The following is a 16,933-nucleotide window of genomic DNA, read 5'->3' as shown; positions in this document are numbered from 1 at the left end:
TTCTTCCCTGTCTTGGCCCCTTTGATGGAGCCGCAGAAACAAGGGCTCCTTTGACAGAAGGGGGGCTCGGAGCTGGGATGATGAGACTTGAAAGGTGAAGGTCAAGCCCACTACTCCACTCCTCCCCCAGTCTTGGCCACCCTCCCATGCACCCCTCCCCCAGGCTGTCCTCTATAAAGACCCCGCAGCCCCGTTCCCCTGTGGGCTCCTAGGAGTTAAGGGCCAGGTGAGGGCTGACCAGGGAGGCGGGTAATTTTGATGTAAGAGAACGGGGTCAGATGATTTGAGGGACAAGAATTCAGTGCCTGGGGGCCGAAAGGCAGCAGAAGGCGGGCACCAAAGGATAGGCGCCCGGAAGGTGGACTCCGAGGAGGAGAGAGGACGGGGGTCTCTCACCCCAGCTCCTGGTCACCATGCTGCTGGCTGTGCTGCTACTGCTACCTCTCCCAAGTCCATGGTTTGCTCACGGGCACCCACTGTACACGCGCCTGCCCCCCAGCACCCTGCAAGGTAAGCCCAGGCTGGTCTGAGAGCCGCGGAGTCGGGAAGAATGTAGAGGAAGTGGGATCCTGGGCGGAAGAGGACAGAAGAGCTTGTCACCCCTACTCATAAGGACCTTTGGCCCCTTCTGCCCACCCTGCTGCGAGAAGGGGCCAAGAACTGAGATATAGGTGGGAGAGGAGGGGTGTGGCGGGAGAGGGAAGGGGAGCTGTCAAGCATGCCGAAAGGAATGGAGAGAAGGCCCTGTGGAGCAGAGAGAAACAGCCTGGGGCAGTACCACACCCTTGGCTGTCCTGGCCAAAGGTGGGCCACTCAAACACAGCTACTTTCAGTCAGTAAGACTGAGTTCTGTGATGTATCTTTGGGGTGGTGTCTTTAAAAAAAAAATTGTTAAGGAAAAACACCTTTCAAAGATTCCAGTCCAGCTCAGTTGAATTAGGGAGATATCTTGGGCTGAGAACCTGGAACCATGGGCTCTGAGTGCTGGGCCCAGCTTCCCAGGGGCTCACTCGCCTCCTCATTTTGTCCCAGGCTTGTGGGTCTCCTGAGGCAGGGCTCAAGGCTGGAACCCGGAGGATAAGGCTGAGGCTCCTCCCCAACCACGCATGATTGTGTGCCCCCTGTCCCAGCAGTTCTGTCGGCCCAGGGGACTCAGGCGTTGCAGGCAGCCCAGAGGAGTGCCCAGTGGGCAATAAACCGAGTGGCGATGGAGATCCAGCACAGATCGCACGAGTGCCGAGGTGCCCACCCTGCCCCCCATGCCCCAGTGGACTTGCTGCCTACCCTGGGCCCATTCTGCTGCCCCTGTCCCTTCCCTTCAGTCTTAACTCCCCTCTTGGAGGCAGAGACTGAGTTGGGCCGCAACCAAGACGATATTTGTGAAGGTCTGTCTCTCCAAGTGGAAGAGACACGCTAGGCTTGGGGCATGGCCTGTGCAAAGACAGGGAGGTGGAAACACTCTGTGCTCCTGTGGTGACCAGGAGAAGTTCATGGTTGCTGAAATAGAACCTGTGTGGGCTGGAGGGCTGAGAGATGGGGAGAAAGAGGCTCGGCCCAGCCTGGGGTGAGGACGGGCGAGAGGGCGGCAGTAAGACTCAAAACCCTGTTTCTCCGCAGGATCTGGGCGCCCCAGGCCTCAAGCTCCTCTCCAGGACCCACCTGAGCCAGGTGAGGCTGAAAAGGCTGGAGAGGGCAGGCCTGAGAGCCCGGTGGGCCTCGAAGGCGAGGATGGCCAGAACATGTCCCTCGTGACACCCCTTGCCCCTTTCTAGGGCGGTGCGGCGAGAGGCGCCCGAGCACTGCCAACGTGACGCGGGCCCACGGCCGCATCGTTGGGGGCAGCGCGGCGCCGCCCGGGGCCTGGCCCTGGCTGGTGAGGCTGCAGCTCGGCGGGCAGCCTCTGTGCGGCGGCGTCCTGGTAGCGGCGTCCTGGGTGCTCACGGCAGCGCACTGCTTTGTGGGGTAAGTAGGGCCCCCAGGCCCTGCCCAGCCGGGGTCCCCAGCGCTGGGCCCCGCACCTGCCGGGTTGTCCGGCAGGCGACGCGCGGGAAAGGTGGTCTCTGCTGCCCCCTGGCGGCTACCGGTCCCGGGCTTCCCAGTCTCAAGGGGCCGAGCCCGCCCCGCCAGGATGCCAGCCCGGAGGGGGTGGCACCGCCGGGCGCGTTCGCCCCTCTGGGACGGGACCCCTCCCCGGCCCGCCCTCCCTGCCCCCAAGTAGAGAAAGCCCTGCGTGCGGGCGGAGGGGTAGGGTCTCCGAGGGGCCTGCTGCGTGTGCCCCTGTCCTTCCTGCGTCTCAGCCACCGCTCGTCCCACAGCGCCCCGAATGAGCTTCTGTGGACTGTGACGCTGGCCGAGGGGCCCCGGGGAGAGCAAGCGGAGGAGGTGCCAGTGAACCGCATCCTGCCCCACCCCAAGGTAAGAAGGCAGTCTCCAGGCCCCCAAGGCTGGGCACCGCACCTCCTTGACCCTGCTCCACCTCCCCCTCCTCAGTTTGACCCGCGGACCTTCCACAACGACCTGGCCCTGGTGCAGCTGTGGACGCCGGTGAGCCCAGGGGGGCCGGCGCGCCCCGTGTGCCTGCCCCAGAAGCCCCAGGAGCCCCCTGCCGGCACCGCCTGCGCCATCGCGGGCTGGGGGGCCCTCTTCGAAGGTACTGGGCGTGGGTGAGCCGGCCCATAGTGGGAAGAATTGGAGGTCCGAGATAATAGAGTATGGGGAGGCCAGGCTGCCTTGGAAAAATGCTGCCTGCTCTTTCAAAGGGGGAGGAATGGGGGGGGGGGGCGGTGGGAAAGGGACACTCAAGGCGGAGCTCTTGCCCTCCAAACCTGATCCTTCCACCCCTTCCCTGCAGACGGGCCTGAGGCTGAGGCAGTGAGAGAGGCCCGTGTTCCCCTGCTCAGCGCCGACACCTGCCGAAGGGCCCTGGGGCCCGGGCTGCGCCCCAGCACCATGCTCTGCGCCGGGTACCTGGCGGGGGGCGTTGACTCGTGCCAGGTATGAACCTAGTCTGAAGAGAAAAGGCCGGCTGAGCCTCCCCAGGGCCACGACGGCCTCCTTTCCCTCCATGTCTGGCTGTCACTGGACTTCTCTGAGCCTCTCTGTCCTCATCGCTAAAATGGATACAAGTGGCAGCTCACACCTGCCAGGCGTAAGGCGGGCGTCACAGGGGGCAGGTGAATGCAGCGTCCTCTCTCTTGGCCCCGCAGGGTGACTCGGGAGGCCCCCTGACCTGTTCTGAGCCTGGCCCCCGCCCTAGAGAAGTCCTCTTCGGAGTCACCTCCTGGGGGGACGGCTGCGGGGAGCCAGGGAAGCCCGGAGTCTACACCCGCGTGGCCGTGTTCAAGGACTGGCTCCAGGAGCAGATGAGCTGTGAGCGCTCTCTTTCCAATGCCCCGTTCCCAGTGTCCCAACGGACAACCGTGGGACAAGCCCGTTTCCACCCGGCCCGTGCCCATTCCCAGCTCCCTTCTGCCTCGGCATAGCCTGTCTCCCTCCGGGGAAGGAGTGTGGGAGCTAGGGCGCCAAACACAGGGTGAGCCGACCCCTGTCCCGCCCGCAGCAGCCTCCTCCAGTCGCGAGCCCAGTTGCAGGGAGCTTCTGGCCTGGGAACCCCCCCAGGACCTGCAGGCAGACACCGCCCGGCTCTGCGCCTTCTATGCCCGCCTGTGCCCGGGATCCGAGGGCGCCTGTGCGCGCTTGGCGCACCAGCAGTGCCTGCAGCGCCGGCGGCGATGCGGTCAGTTCTGTTCACCGGGACCGGGATGGGGGGCGTAGGGAAAGGGGCCTGTCCAACCTCTGACCGCCGCTCCGACTCCTGTACGGTCTGCAGAGCTGCGCTCGCTGGCGCACACGCTGCTGGGCCTGCTGCGGAACGCCCAGGAGCTGCTCGGCCCGCGCCCGGGGCTGCGGCGCCTGGCCCCCGCCCTGGCTCGCCCCGCTCCAGCGCTCCAGGAGTCTCCCCGGCACCCTGCCCGCGAGCTGCGGCTGCACTCAGGTACCCCGCGCCCTCCAGCCCAGCCCAGCCCTGGCCCGGCTCCACCCGCGCGGCGGAGCCTCTTTCTCCGGCCGAGGAGGTCCCCTAACCCTGTGCCTCCCCAGGATCGCGGGCTGCAGGCACTCGATTCCCGAAGTGGAGGCCGGAGCCGCGCGGAGAAGCCAACGGTAATGACGCCCTCTGCCGACCTTCGGGAGGGGATAGGTCGAGGGCCTGGATGAGGTCGGAAGCGCTTTTAGGCAGCTCCGGGAAGCACTCACCCGGTGGGGCAACAGAGTGAACTCACTCTCCCCTCCCCGCCATAGAGCGTATGACTCTTTTGGAGGACTTGTGGTTTTAGCTCTCATCAGTGTCAGAGATGCTTTGCCTGGTGTTACTGCTTAACTTCCCCGAGCCTCAGTTTCCCCATCTATATCATAAGAGGCTAAGTGTGTCTCCTGGGAGGCCGTCCTGAAGTGCTGGTGGGAGTGCCACCTCCAGTTCCATATCGCATCCGTTCATTATTCCCGGGGCCTCACCTCTTCCTCCAGGCTGCCCTGGGCTGGAGCCCCTACGACAGAAGTTGGCTGCCCTGCAGGGGGCCCATGCCTGGATCCTGCAGGTCCCCTCGGAGCACCTGGCCATGAACTTTCATGAGGTAGGTCCCCAGGCTTCCAGACTCCTTCACGGTGGCCTGGGAAGGCTGAGACCTAGCCCAGGGAAGGTGCAGAGGGCCCAGCCCCGATGCCCTCCCAGCAGCCTGGGGTCGCCTCTGCCCCTGCTCTGGGGGTAGGTAGAGGGAGTAGGGCCCACGGAGTGTGAGCCAGGCCACTGGGGATGGTGGTGGGGAGAGTGAGTAGAGGGGTGGGTGGGGGTGTCCACGTGAGCGGGAAATGAGCAGGGTTTCTGGGAGAAAGGAAGGAGCATGGGTCTAGGTGAGAGTTTCTGGGGCCCAGGGGCAGAGGGGGTGACCTCTGGGATTCCAACTCAGGGCCCCTGATCCCCACTCCTCCCTCTGTAGGTCCTGGCAGATCTGGGCTCCAAGACACTGACCGGGCTTTTCAGAGCCTGGGTGCGGGCAGGCTTGGGGGGTCGGCATGTGGCCTTCAGTGGCCTGGTGGGCCTGGAGCCGGCCACACTGGCTCGCAGCCTCCCCCGACTGCTGGTGCAGGCCCTGCAGGCCTTCCGCGTGGCTGCCCTGGCAGAAGGGGAGCCTGAGGGACACTGGATGGATGTAGGGCAGGGGCCTGGACTGGAGAGGAAGGGGCACCACCCACTCAACCCTCAGGTACCTCCCGCCAGGCAACCCTGAGCCATGTCTGGGCCCCCAGCCCCTGGGGAGGACCTACTGCTCCCAGGAGCTGAGAGGGACTCAGGAGCATAATGACAAACTGTCGCTGCCACATTGGTGGGTGTGTGAGGGTGGGATGGGGTGGGGGTCCTGGGCCCTCTATGTCTTCCCAGGTTTACAATCAGAGAATCACAGCTGCTTTAATAAATGTTATTTATAATACATGGAAATAACTCTGGAGCTTTCTTGGGATGGGACCTGGTGGGTGGACATTCAGTCTCAGGGGTGGGATCCAGGCAGGGCTGCCTCTGGAAGCATTTGGCAAGGGTCACAGAGGCTGGAGAGAGGCTGTGAGGTCCCCATCTGAGACTGTCTCCTGCCTTCTGAGAAGTGGCAGCAGCTGGCCTGCCTGTCGCCCCACCCCTACGCATGGCTGCCCAGCGCTGGCCCCACTGCCCAGCATCTCCACTCAGCGCCCCGCCCCCACAACGTCCTCCCTGCTCCGCCCCCTGCCACCGAGCTGCGGGGAGTCCCAGCCTGGGATCTTTGCCTCACGTCCTTGGGCTCCTGCCCTGGCTGGCCCGTCCCCCACCACCATGAGGTGTCAGATTGTGTTTCCGGCTGCCTCTTCCCTTTGACTCCCTCCTCCACCAACACCTGTCCCCTCTCCCACCCACCCTCATTCCACAGCCCTGTAGATGGGAGGTGCAGATGCAGGTCCCAGTCAGAGGGTTGGGATGGAGGGGCCAGTGCTGACACTGGGGCTGCTGGCCGCCCTGGCGGTGTGTGGTAAGGGTAGACATCCTCCCCACCCTGGGGTCCCCCATGATGCCCACCCAGGCGCCCCACAGCATGGCCTCCTCTCACTCCCTACTCCCACTCTGCCATCTCTCCCTGCTGGGGGGCCGCCTTCTGGGGTCCCCACTCCCAGGGAGTGGTTGGATTTCCCCCTGCTCATCCCAACCTCATGGTCCAGGAGGACCTCAGGGCAGCTTCCCTCCTGAGTCCCCTGCCCAGGGCCCCATTCAGTCCTTGTCCCTGACCCTCCCCAGGCATCTGGGGGCTGAACGAGGAGGAGCGGCTGATCCGGCACCTGTTTCAAGAGAAGGGCTACAACAAGGAGCTCCGGCCCGTAGCACACAAAGAGGAGAGTGTGGACGTCACCCTGGCCCTCACGCTCTCCAACCTCATCTCCCTGGTGAGAGGCCCTCGGGTGCGGGGTTGGGAGGGAGAGCAGGGACAGCTTCCCAGGACTAGGATAGCCGTGGAGGAATATAGAAGCCCCCGACTGGCCTGTGGTGGCTCCTTTCTGGGAAATGTGCTGGAGCTGCTCTGTGCCCTGACAGGTTGCTCTCCTGCCCCTCCAGTGTAAGCTCTGGGGTGTCCCCCATCCACACCCATAGCACGACCCATCTGTGACACACTTCAGAGGCCACCGGTCCTCTCTGCTCCCTAGCTGCCCACCCACTCCTGACTGTGAGTGATCAGGGCCCAGATGCCATGGTGTCCCTGGGTGCCAGTTGAGAGTGGGTGAATGTAAGCCGGGCGTGGTGGATTACGCCTGTAATCTCAGCACTTTGGGAGGCCAAGGTGGGCAGATCAGCTGAGGTCAGGAGTTCGAGACCAGCCTGGCCAACATAGTGAAACCCTGTCTCTACTAAAATTACAAACATTAGCCGGGTGTGATGGCATGCGCCTGTAATCCCAGCTACTAGGGAGGCTGAGACAGGAGAATTGCTTGAACCAAAGAGGCAGAGGTTGCAGGTTGCAGTGAGCCAAGATCGTGCCACTGCACTCCAGCCTGGGCAATTGAACAAGATTCAAAAAAAAAAAATACAGAGAGAGTGGGTGAATGTGTGCGTATAAAAGAATGATATGGCTCTACCGTCTAATTACAGAAAGAAGTTGAGGAGACCCTCACTACCAATGTGTGGATAGAGCACGTAAGAATGCCCCTCCCAGCCGGGCGCGGTGTCTCATGCCTGTAATCCCAGCACTTTGGGAGATCGAGGTGGGCAGATCACGAGGTCAGGAGATCAAGACCATCCTGGCTAACACGGTGAAACCCCGTCTCTACTAAAAATACAAAAAATTAGCCGGATGTGGTGGGGGGCGCTGGTAGTCCCAGCTACTTGGGAGGCTGAGGCAGGAGAATGGAGAATGGTGTGAACCCAGGAGGGGGAACTTGCAGTGAGTCGAGATTGTGCCACTGCACTCCAGCCTGGGTGACAGAGCAAGACTTCATCTCAAAAAAAATTAATGCCCCTCCCAGAGCCGGTGGGGTAGGGGGAAAGCAGGGCTCCAGGTTGCTTCCACTTGGAGATCCCATCTGCCTTGGACACTGTCTCTCAGGAGGGGTTGGTGCCTCCCTACAGAGAAGCCCCAGGCCCAACTGTCCTTCCCCCACCTAGTGCCCTCACCAGCCCCTAGTGTCACCTTCAAGTGGATTAGGATTCACATGTTGGAAAACTGCCACTTTATCTTGGTTTTTATTAGAAAACATTCTCCTCCTGTCTGTCAAAAGTCCACAGTACAAACACAAATCTCCTATGCTCACAGTGGAAATAATGCTCTCTTAGTTGTGCAGTGAGCATCCTGCACAACTGTCTATGACAGACCTGAATCCACACTCTGTACCTGCCTTCCCCAAACCTCTTTTGTCACAGCTCTCAGACCCTGTTCAGTCTTCTCTCAGGGAAGTAGGGGGAGCCAGGAGCCTGGACAGCTGCAGAGTGCACTGCTGACATGCCTTTGGGATTCCAGGGCTGGACAGACAACCGGCTGAAGTGGAATGCTGAAGAATTTGGAAATATCAGTGTCCTGCGCCTCCCCCCAGACATGGTGTGGCTCCCAGAGATTGTGCTGGAGAACAAGTTGAGCCAAGCCCTCCCTGACCTCCTCTCTGTCACCCTGCCTCCTTTCCTTAAGCCTCCTCTGCATCCCCCAACTCTGCCAGTCCTGAGTCGCCAGAGCTCACTGTGGTTCTTGTCCCTGTTCCCCAGCAATGATGGCTCCTTCCAGATCTCCTACTCCTGCAACGTGCTTGTCTACGACTACGGCTTTGTGTACTGGCTGCCACCTGCCATCTTCCGCTCCTCCTGCCCCATCTCTGTCACCTATTTCCCCTTCGACTGGCAGAACTGCTCCCTCAAGTTCAGGTGCTCCCATTTATCCAGCCACCCCTCACCCCAAAGCACCCTACCAAGGGCCGAAGGAGGTGACTGAAGCACCCCCAGACAGAGGCCCCTGCCCTGTCCGGATTAGTGCTGCCCTCCCCACAATGGTCCTCCTTTACTAACCTTTCCCCGCTCTGTGGCCCCAGCCAGTGACTGAGTGTCACTCTCTGCCCATTGCCCTCCCCAGTTCCCTCAAGTACACGGCCAAAGAGATCACACTGAGCCTGAAGCAGGATGCTGAAGAGAACCGCACCTACCCCGTGGAGTGGATCATCATTGACCCTGAAGGCTTCACAGGTGCTGGGAGCAGCCACCAGTGGGTGGGCAGGTCCCTCAGACACACACACACAGACACACTGGCACTGCCCACCCAAGAGATACACACGTGCACACACACATACCTAGAACACCGATACACAGCTACTCACACGATCAGCTAGACACAGAAGGGCAGACACATGCCCGCCCACAGAGAGGCACACAGACACTCACACTTCGTGAATGCAAAGCTATCCCAAAGGCAGAGAGAGACGGTGCCAGTGCCCTCCCCTGCCCCTGCCCAGGCCCGGAAGTCATGCTTCTCACACATGAGATGCCTGTGGCTGGCAGGGGTTTAGTCTTTCCTGTATCTGGTGAACCCAGGGGTGTGGTTGGCATGAGGGCTGTGTCATCCTGATGGGGGGTATCTGCCACCCCTCCTGACATCCTCATCCCCGATCTGTACCCAGGCTCGGATTCTTCATGGGGCCTACCGCTCACCCCGTCCATCAGAAGGGACCCTGTCTCACTGTCTCAGGCTGGCACGTCATGGCAGGGATAGTTTTACTGTCACTGGCTCGTTATCCCCCAGGCCCAGGCCGAGGAGGAGTGGCTCAATTAATGTCCAGGAGGTTTTTCTTTGTTACTCAGGAAGACAGGCTCAATATCTGAGAGCATTTGTTTGACTTGGTCTCTTTAATCTGCAATACCTATTTTTGGCTCGTGTATCTTTTGAGCCAAAAGATACCCCTTATTTGAGTCCTGTATGGGCTCAGCTTCTACTTTTTCCGAAAAGATAAAAAAGAAATCAGTCACAGAGGAAGATTGCCCCTCACAGATGGAAACTTCCATCCCGACCCCCCAGGGAACAACACCCACCAGCTGGCCGCGTCTTGGACTGGCTTGCCCCGCCCAGCCCCTCATTTTGTCCCCAGGCCCTGCCTAGCCCCTTTGGCCTGGCCTGACCCTAAGGTGTCCATGTGCCGCCCTCAGAGAACGGGGAGTGGGAGATAGTGCACCGGCCGGCCAGGGTCAATGTGGACCCCAGAGCCCCTCTGGACAGCCCCAGCCGCCAGGACGTCACCTTCTACCTCATCATCCGCCGCAAGCCCCTCTTCTACATCATCAACATTCTGGTGCCCTGCGTGCTCATCTCCTTCATGGTCAACCTGGTCTTCTACCTACCGGCCGACAGTGAGCCTCCAGGCCCTGTTCCCTGCTCCCCCTCCCCATGCCCACCCAAACACGGCCAGCCCCAGCCCTGCCCCCTCACTTCCTCCTGGGAGCCACCTGGGATTTCCATTCCTGGAGCTCCCTGCCTGGGCCAAGTGTGAGGGTCACCCAGAGGGAGGGCCGTATGATTCTGGGCAACATTCCCAAATGGACAGGGCAGGGCATCTCCAAGATGCTACTTCCCACGGACTCGCAGAAGAACTACTAAACTGTCCCTCTGTCAGAGCAGAGACTAAGTCCCTCATGGTCACCAGTATGTGACCTTGAGCCTGGCACACAGAAGGCCCTCAACTATTGAACCAGTGGGTGAATAACAGGGTCTCTAGGACAGTAGGGTGTGAGGCAGAAAACCTGTCTATGCTCACCTGACTCTAGGAGGCAGTGGTTTACAAGTTCAGAATATTTACTATGAGCAGGGCATAGTGAGTCCCAGGGTCAAAGGCCACCCAGCCCCTGCCCCTGGCAGGACATCAGGAGGGAGAAGGGGGGCACCTTCCATCTGCAGTGGGGTTGGGAGGGCTCCTAGAGGAGGTGGAGAGGAGGTGGATTTGGAATGGACTTGAGCAGGATTGGGTGGGGCTACCCTCGGCAGGAGGGGCAATGCTGATGAGGAGGGGGCCAGGCAGGGGCTGAGGGGGCCTCAGCAGCGGAGCCCCCCTTCCTGCCCTTGCAGGAGCTCAGGTGGGAAGAGCAAGATAGCACTGGGCTGGGGTGTCCGAGTGAGGGGCTGGGAGTTGGGGTGTTATCCTGGTGCTATGATGACACCCTGGTGTTTTCTGAGCAGGAAGTAATGCACACAGATCTGTGCTCCAGGAGGGTTCAGTGGCATGGGTGGGTTGTGACAGCTGATTTTCATGAGCACTTACCCAGTGCCAGGCAGAGTGATGTGTGTTAAACACACTCTCACCATATTCAACAGTTGAGAAAACTGATGCACAGAGAGGTTGGGCTACTTGCCCAAGGTCACCCAGCTAGTAAGTGGCAGAGCTGAGATTTGCACCCAGGCACTGTAGCTCCATAAACCATGATTTTCATCAGGGCACCATGGTACTACTACAGAGGTGCCAGGGGCCACAGCAGGACCCTCTAGGACTAGGGCCCCAAGGTCCTAGTTTCCCCAAAGAAGCTAAGTCTGGCTTCCCCAGGTGGTGAGAAGACATCAGTGGCCATTTCTGTGCTCCTGGCTCAGTCTGTCTTCCTGCTGCTCATCTCCAAGCGGCTGCCCGCCACATCCATGGCCATCCCCCTTATCGGCAAGTGAGTGATGCCCAAGCCCGGCCCCACCCTGCTTGCCCAGCCCAGCCCTGGGGGCTCCAAGCTGAGTGTGTGCCCACAGGTTCCTGCTCTTCGGCATGGTGCTGGTCACCATGGTTGTGGTGATCTGTGTCATCGTGCTCAACATCCACTTCCGAACACCCAGCACCCATGTGCTGTCTGAGGGGGTCAAGAAGGTGAGTATTCGGCCCAGCGCAATGGCTCACCACTGTAATCCCAGCATTTTGGGAGGCTGAGGCAGGAGAATCTCTTGAGCCCAGGAGTTGGAGACTAGCCTGGGCAACATAGTGACACTCCCATCTCTACAAAAAATCAAACAAAAAATTAGCCAGGTGTGGTGGCGCATGCTTGTAGTCCCAGCTACTCAGGAGGCTGAGGTGGATCACTTGAGCCTGGGAGGTCAAAGCTGCAGTGAGCTGTGATTGCCCCAGGGCACTCCAGTGAGACCTTGTCTCAAAAAAAAAGGAAATGAGCACTCTCAATAGCCAAAAGCTGGAGATTGAGCCAGGTACAGTGGTTCACACCTGGAGTCTCAGCTACTCAGGAGGCTGAGGTGGGAGGATCCCTGGAACCCAGGAGTTGGAGATTGCAATGTGCTATGATCACATCACTGCACCCCAGTCTGGGCAACAGATTGAGACCCCATCTCTAAAAAAAGAAACAAAAAACAAAAAAAGCAGGGGCCGGGTGTGGTAGCTCATGCCTATAATCCCAGCACTTTGGGAGGCTGAGGCGGGTGGATCAACACCTGAGGTCAGGAGTTCAAGACCACCCTCGCCAACATGGTGAAACCCCATCTCTACTAAAAATACAAAAATTAGCCAGGCATGATAGCATGCGTTTGTAATCCCAGCTACTCGGGGGGCTGAGGTACGAGAATTGCTTGAACCTGGGAGGTGGAGGTTGCAGTGAGCCAAGATCCCACCACTGCACTTCAGCCTGGGTGACAAGAGCGAAACTCTGTCTCCAAAAAAAAAAAAAAAAATCTGGAAGTTGTCCAAAGGCCATCTGTAGAATACATAAAGACACTGGCCACATACTCCCACGGGAGTGCTGCTCAGCAGTGCAGAAGCACCCGCAGCTACTGCACCCCTGCATGCGTGAACCTCCTGGCAGATTGATCCCTGAAAGAAACCAGACACAGCGGCACATGCTGCAGGCCTCACTTTGTAAGAAGTTCAAGAACAGGCCAAATCAATGTTTGGTGATAGAAGTCAGAATGGTGGCTATCTCTGGGGCTGGGAGGGAACTGAGCGGGGGCAGGTATGAGGTTGATTTTTGGGGATCATGCTCACTATCTCATCACCGGGGATTTACCCAGGGGAATGCATCTGTAAAAATTCTTCTAGCTATATACTTAATGAGTTCATTCCACTGTTTGCTGCAACTCAGAAGGAAGAAGGAGAGGACTGAGTGGGCAGGGTGCCCGGGAGAGGGATGCCCTTGCCTCTTGGCTACTGCAGGGCTGGCTGGTTGTTCTGGGACAGCTGAAGTCAGTTTAGCAACTCTTTTTTTTTTTTTTTTTTTTTTTTTTTTTTGAGATGGAGTCTCCCTCTGTCGCCCAGGCTGGAGTTCCATGGTTCGATCTCAGCTCACTGCAACCTCTGCCTCCCAGGTTCAAGTGATGCTCATGCCTCACCCTCCTGTGTAGCTGGGATTACAGGCGCATGCCACCATGCCCAGCTCATTTTTGCATTTTTAGTAGAGATGGGGTTTTGCCATGTTGGCCAGGCTGGTCTCGAACTCCTGACCTCAAGTGATCCACCTGCCTCGGCTTTCCAAATAGTTGGGACTATAGGCGTGAGCCACCATGACGGGCCTTAGCAACCCTTTTCTTTTCAGCATTTGATGGAGGGACACTGTAGCATTTGGAGCATTTACCTTAGTTTTTGGTCTTTAATTAATCATTTTTAGTGAATGGGTTCTCCTCCGCACCATGGGTGATGTGGTCTCCAGAGCCGGAAGCAACCTACAGGTGCATCAGTAGGAGATCGGGGAATCAATGACAGAGTCAGACGGGGGAGCACTTTGTGGCAGCCAGGAATGAAGTCACGTATGTTAGGATGTATAAAGGTCACCCCATCCTTGTAAAATGGCCTTTCTTGGCCGGGCGCGGTGCCTTACGCCTGTAATCCCAGCACTTTGGGAGGCCGAGTCGGGCGGATCATGAGGTCAGGAGAGCAAGACCATCCTGGCCAACATGATGAAACCCCATCTCTGCTAAAAATACAAAAATCAGCTAGGCATGGTGGCATGTGCCTGTAGTCCCAACTACTTGGGAGGCTGAGACAGGGGAATCACTTGAACCCGGGAGGTGGAAGTTGCAGTGAGCCGAGATGGGGCCACTGCACTCCAGCTTGGCGACAGAGTGAGACTCCATCTCAAAACAAAACAAAACAAAACAACAATAACCAAACGCCTTTCTTGTGGCCCCTTGACACGGCCCCAGCTCTTCCTGGAGACCCTGCCAGAGCTCCTGCACATGTCCCGCCCAGCAGAGGACGGACCCAGCCCTGGGGCCCTGGTGCGGAGGAGCAGCTCCCTGGGATACATCTCCAAGGCTGAGGAGTATTTCTTGCTCAAGTCCCGCAGTGACCTCATGTTTGAGAAGCAGTCAGAGCGGCATGGGCTGGCCAGGCGCCTCACCACTGCACGTGGGTCCCCGCTGGTCTTGGTTTTCAGCCCGTCTGTGGGAGGTGGGTGGGGGCAGGCCTCACACCCACTCTGGCCCCTTGTCCATAGGCCGGCCCCCAGCAAGCTCTGAGCAGGCCCAGCAGGAACTCTTCAATGAGCTGAAGCCAGCTGTAGATGGGGCAAACTTCATTGTTAACCACATGAGGGACCAGAACAATTACAATGAGGTAAGGGACCACAGGATTGCCATGTACAGGTGTTCAAGTAGGGCACTGATTAAGCGTATTCTATCTTAAGAGGGCAGGGTTCCCCTTAGAGACACACACCAACTTAGATGAGGGAGTTAAGGTGATACAGATTCCAGGCCCCTCCCAGGGAGAGAGAACTCCTGCCTGGCACCCTATAGCAGCACTGGGGCCAGGCACACACACATAGGCATACAGCTCCACCCTGTCCAGGCCACACTCTGAGCATCCCTTAGGGTCCCTTCTTTCTCCCAGCTGTCAATCATTTTCTGTCCCTACTCAGTTTCAAGCCTGATACTCCAGACGGAACCAGACATTTTAAAGGTAGCCATATATGGTTATTCAACATTATACAACTTCTAAAAATTCTCTCTTGAGAAAAGGCATCTATTCCCAGTTCACATATGGGCTGACAGCAGCCCTGACTTGCTGGGATGGGGGAGAAAGAGGAGAGGGGTCTATCCACCTTCCTTAGCCCCTAGGAGCGACCCCTGGGCCTCAGTTCCTCTCTAGCCCCAGAGCCCTGTGCTATAGCAGAGAGGGAGGCTATGGTCTGTTCTCTGCCTCCTCAACAGAGTGTTCAGCCCTGCCTGTGGCCAGAGGCGCCTGGGACCTTGCTGGGGACAAGCTGGCAGTATCCTGCAAGCCAGAGGCAGCCTCTGCAGGCACACTGAGCCGGGCCTCTGCTCCATGGCTGGGCCCCAGCTTGGGGGTGGGGCTCTGTGGCCTGAGGCCCTTCTCACCCCATTCTTTCTGCTCCTACCCACAGGAGAAAGACAGCTGGAACCGAGTGGCCCGCACAGTGGACCGCCTCTGCCTCTTTGTGGTGACGCCTGTTATGGTGGTGGGCACAGCCTGGATCTTCCTGCAGGGTGTTTACAACCAGCCACCGCCCCAGCCTTTTCCCGGGGACCCCTACTCCTACGACGTGCAGGACAAGCGCTTCATCTAGGGTGGGCCTGTGGGGGAGCCAGGAGACAGCAGGGTCTGAGAGAGGAGCCATGGTCCCTAATGAGACCCACTCCTAGCCCTGAGGCTCGCGCCCCTCAGACTGGGGAAGAGTCCAAGGAAGGGAGGGAGCAGCCACTCCTCAATGCTCAATGGCTCCCCTGAAATCAAGACGGGGCCACTTGAGATGGTCTGAGGGTGGACACTAGCTACAGCGGGTGGGCAGGATGATCTGTGGGGAAGCAGGAGGCTGGCTCGGGGGCCAGGGAGGAGGCCACTCAGGGTGGCCTCACAGGGAGAACTCTGATAGGGGTGAGACAGATAGGGCCCCTTCTCTGCTCCTCCTCCCCCAAGGTGTGGGGTAGAGCAAGCAGGAATCTGCGCCTTCACTCCCTGGCTCCTCCAGCCTCCCTCTTCCCACCTACCCTTCAACCTCAGGCTTCTGAGGCCTCACCTGGGACTGAGGTTGAGGACACCTCCCTCCCTCCAGACCCCAGAGTATCCTTTCCTAGCTCTTTCTGCCTTGACCACTCTGCCTAGGTCCCTTTGGGAAGTTGAGGACTGGAGTGGAAAGGTCAGGATTGACATCCACAAAGACTTGGGGTCAGCCTGAGGTCGCACACACAATCCTAGAGGACCAGAATGCAGCACCTCTCCCCAAAGGACCCCTACCCCCCAGCACCTACTCCTCCCCAAAGTAGGGTTGTCATACATTATTTGGGGCATATTCTAAAAAAATCATTTGTTGTTTTTCTGAAATTTGTCCTGTATTTTTATTTGCTAAATCTAGCAACCCTATCCCAAAGACAGCCTCCATTCAATCCTATCCTGAGGGCCAAAGGCCAATACTGCAGGAATTGGGAGACAAGGGTCTGTTTGTGTGGCAGCCCACCTCCACGATGGCCCCAGTGACACCCAGTATTCACACTCCTGTGCAGTCCCCTCACTCTGTACCAGGGTGGGTCTGGGTAACCAACAGAATGAGGCAGAAGTGATGGTACCTCACTTCCCAGATTCAGTTAGGAAAGACACTACGGCCTCTTTCTTGCTCATTCACCCTCATTCTCACATCAGTTGGATCTCTCACTTTGGAGAAGCCAGCTGGCATGTTGAGGAGCCCTATGGAGAGGCCCACACGGCAAGGAAGTAAGGCCTCCTGCCATTAGCCACGTGAGTGAATGTGGAAGTGGATCCTCTGCCCCAGTAGGGCCTTTGGATGAGATCACAGCCCAGTAGACATCTTACATGCAGCACCATGAAAGTCCCTAAGCCGGAACCACCAGCTAAGTGGCTCCTGCATTCCTGACCCCCCAGAAACTGTGTGAGATAATAAATGTGTGTTGTTTTAAGTAACAAAGTTTTGGTGTCATTTGTTATACCAGCAATGTAACCTTGAGTGAGCTGCTCTTCATCTCCTACCTTCCATTTTCTAATCTGCAAAATGTGTGTCTAGTGAGTCCTAGTCATGGGGTGTTGTGAAAATTGAATTTCTAGTAGTAGCATTTTCATGTGACCTGCCCATTTAATGGGTGGTGATTTAACCCATTTCCCTCAGTGGGGAATTGGTGACCTCATTAACTCAGATATATAGAAGGTGAGATTTTTAATGTTTAGATGTAACCAAGGAAAAAGAAAAACCATTTAAAACCAAAACTGACCCCAGTAACTTCTGCCTTCCAGCATGAACTATATTCACAAAATTCAAGGTACAAATCTTTTATTTTCCTGTCTAAATGGGAAAGCCAGTTTGTTCTCACACCCGTCAGGTGAGCAGGAAGTCTGAGACTTCGCCAGGAATAGTCCATCAACTCAGGGAGGGTCCGTCTTACGTACAGAGATGAGAGTGAGTCTAGGGCTCTCAGCCACATTCTTTGCTTCTCTCTGCCTCATGGTGGCGCTG

The 16,933-nt window shown here is 58.1% G+C and overlaps 2 protein-coding genes across 6 annotated transcripts; both read left to right on the top strand.

The window, feature by feature from the left end:
• The first annotated feature begins 202 nt into the window (after positions 1 to 202).
• PRSS56 (serine protease 56) lies at positions 203 to 5,494 on the top strand. 2 transcript variants are annotated; one of them, XM_010354562.2, is made up of 13 exons: positions 203 to 510; positions 1,134 to 1,241; positions 1,618 to 1,668; positions 1,773 to 1,962; positions 2,316 to 2,415; positions 2,491 to 2,650; positions 2,852 to 2,994; positions 3,207 to 3,369; positions 3,563 to 3,736; positions 3,830 to 3,994; positions 4,099 to 4,161; positions 4,525 to 4,631; positions 4,995 to 5,494. In XM_010354562.2, the coding sequence occupies exons 1-13, from the start codon at positions 414 to 416 to the stop codon at positions 5,283 to 5,285; spliced, it is 1,812 nt and encodes a 603-aa protein (XP_010352864.1). In that variant the 5' UTR covers positions 203 to 413; the 3' UTR covers positions 5,286 to 5,494. The 2 variants fall into 2 exon arrangements, with proteins under 2 accessions (XP_010352864.1, XP_030772796.1); XM_030916936.1 differs by having other exon boundaries at positions 278 to 510; positions 3,560 to 3,736.
• Positions 5,495 to 5,945: 451 nt separating this feature from the next.
• Positions 5,946 to 16,387, top strand: CHRND (cholinergic receptor nicotinic delta subunit). Of its 4 annotated transcripts, none has more exons than XM_010354561.2 (12): positions 5,946 to 6,053; positions 6,317 to 6,462; positions 7,163 to 7,207; positions 8,028 to 8,105; positions 8,267 to 8,422; positions 8,628 to 8,737; positions 9,692 to 9,892; positions 11,077 to 11,188; positions 11,268 to 11,382; positions 13,656 to 13,860; positions 13,949 to 14,067; positions 14,855 to 16,384. In XM_010354561.2, exons 4-12 carry the CDS (start codon positions 8,056 to 8,058, stop codon positions 15,035 to 15,037), a joined length of 1,251 nt encoding a protein of 416 aa, XP_010352863.1. In that variant the 5' UTR covers positions 5,946 to 6,053; positions 6,317 to 6,462; positions 7,163 to 7,207; positions 8,028 to 8,055; the 3' UTR covers positions 15,038 to 16,384. The 4 variants fall into 4 exon arrangements, with proteins under 4 accessions (XP_010352863.1, XP_010352861.1, XP_010352862.1 ...); XM_010354559.2 differs by having other exon boundaries at positions 8,028 to 8,137; XM_010354560.1 differs by lacking the exon at positions 7,163 to 7,207 and having other exon boundaries at positions 8,028 to 8,137; positions 14,855 to 16,387.
• Positions 16,388 to 16,933: the final 546 nt, after the last annotated feature.

This window comes from Rhinopithecus roxellana, chromosome 14 (assembly GCF_007565055.1).
Source record: "Rhinopithecus roxellana isolate Shanxi Qingling chromosome 14, ASM756505v1, whole genome shotgun sequence".
In the NCBI taxonomy this organism is placed as follows: domain Eukaryota; kingdom Metazoa; phylum Chordata; class Mammalia; order Primates; family Cercopithecidae; genus Rhinopithecus; species Rhinopithecus roxellana.
Note: the sequence above shows the minus strand (reverse complement) of the source record. Positions and strands in the feature narration are given on the sequence as shown.

Excerpts from the sequence above, each read along its gene's own strand:
- PRSS56 (XM_030916936.1), top strand. The coding sequence starts at position 414 with ATGCTGCTGGCTGTGCTGCTACTGCTACCTCTCCCAAGTCCATGGTTT. Across the intron at positions 1,669-1,772 it reads CCAGGACCCACCTGAGCCAG|GGCGGTGCGGCGAGAGGCGC; the intron begins GTGAGGCTGAAA and ends GCCCCTTTCTAG. Across the intron at positions 4,632-4,994 it reads TGGCCATGAACTTTCATGAG|GTCCTGGCAGATCTGGGCTC; the intron begins GTAGGTCCCCAG and ends CTCCCTCTGTAG.
- CHRND (XM_010354559.2), top strand. The coding sequence starts at position 5,963 with ATGGGAGGTGCAGATGCAGGTCCCAGTCAGAGGGTTGGGATGGAGGGG. Across the intron at positions 8,423-8,627 it reads AACTGCTCCCTCAAGTTCAG|TTCCCTCAAGTACACGGCCA; the intron begins GTGCTCCCATTT and ends TGCCCTCCCCAG. Across the intron at positions 8,738-9,691 it reads TGACCCTGAAGGCTTCACAG|AGAACGGGGAGTGGGAGATA; the intron begins GTGCTGGGAGCA and ends TGCCGCCCTCAG.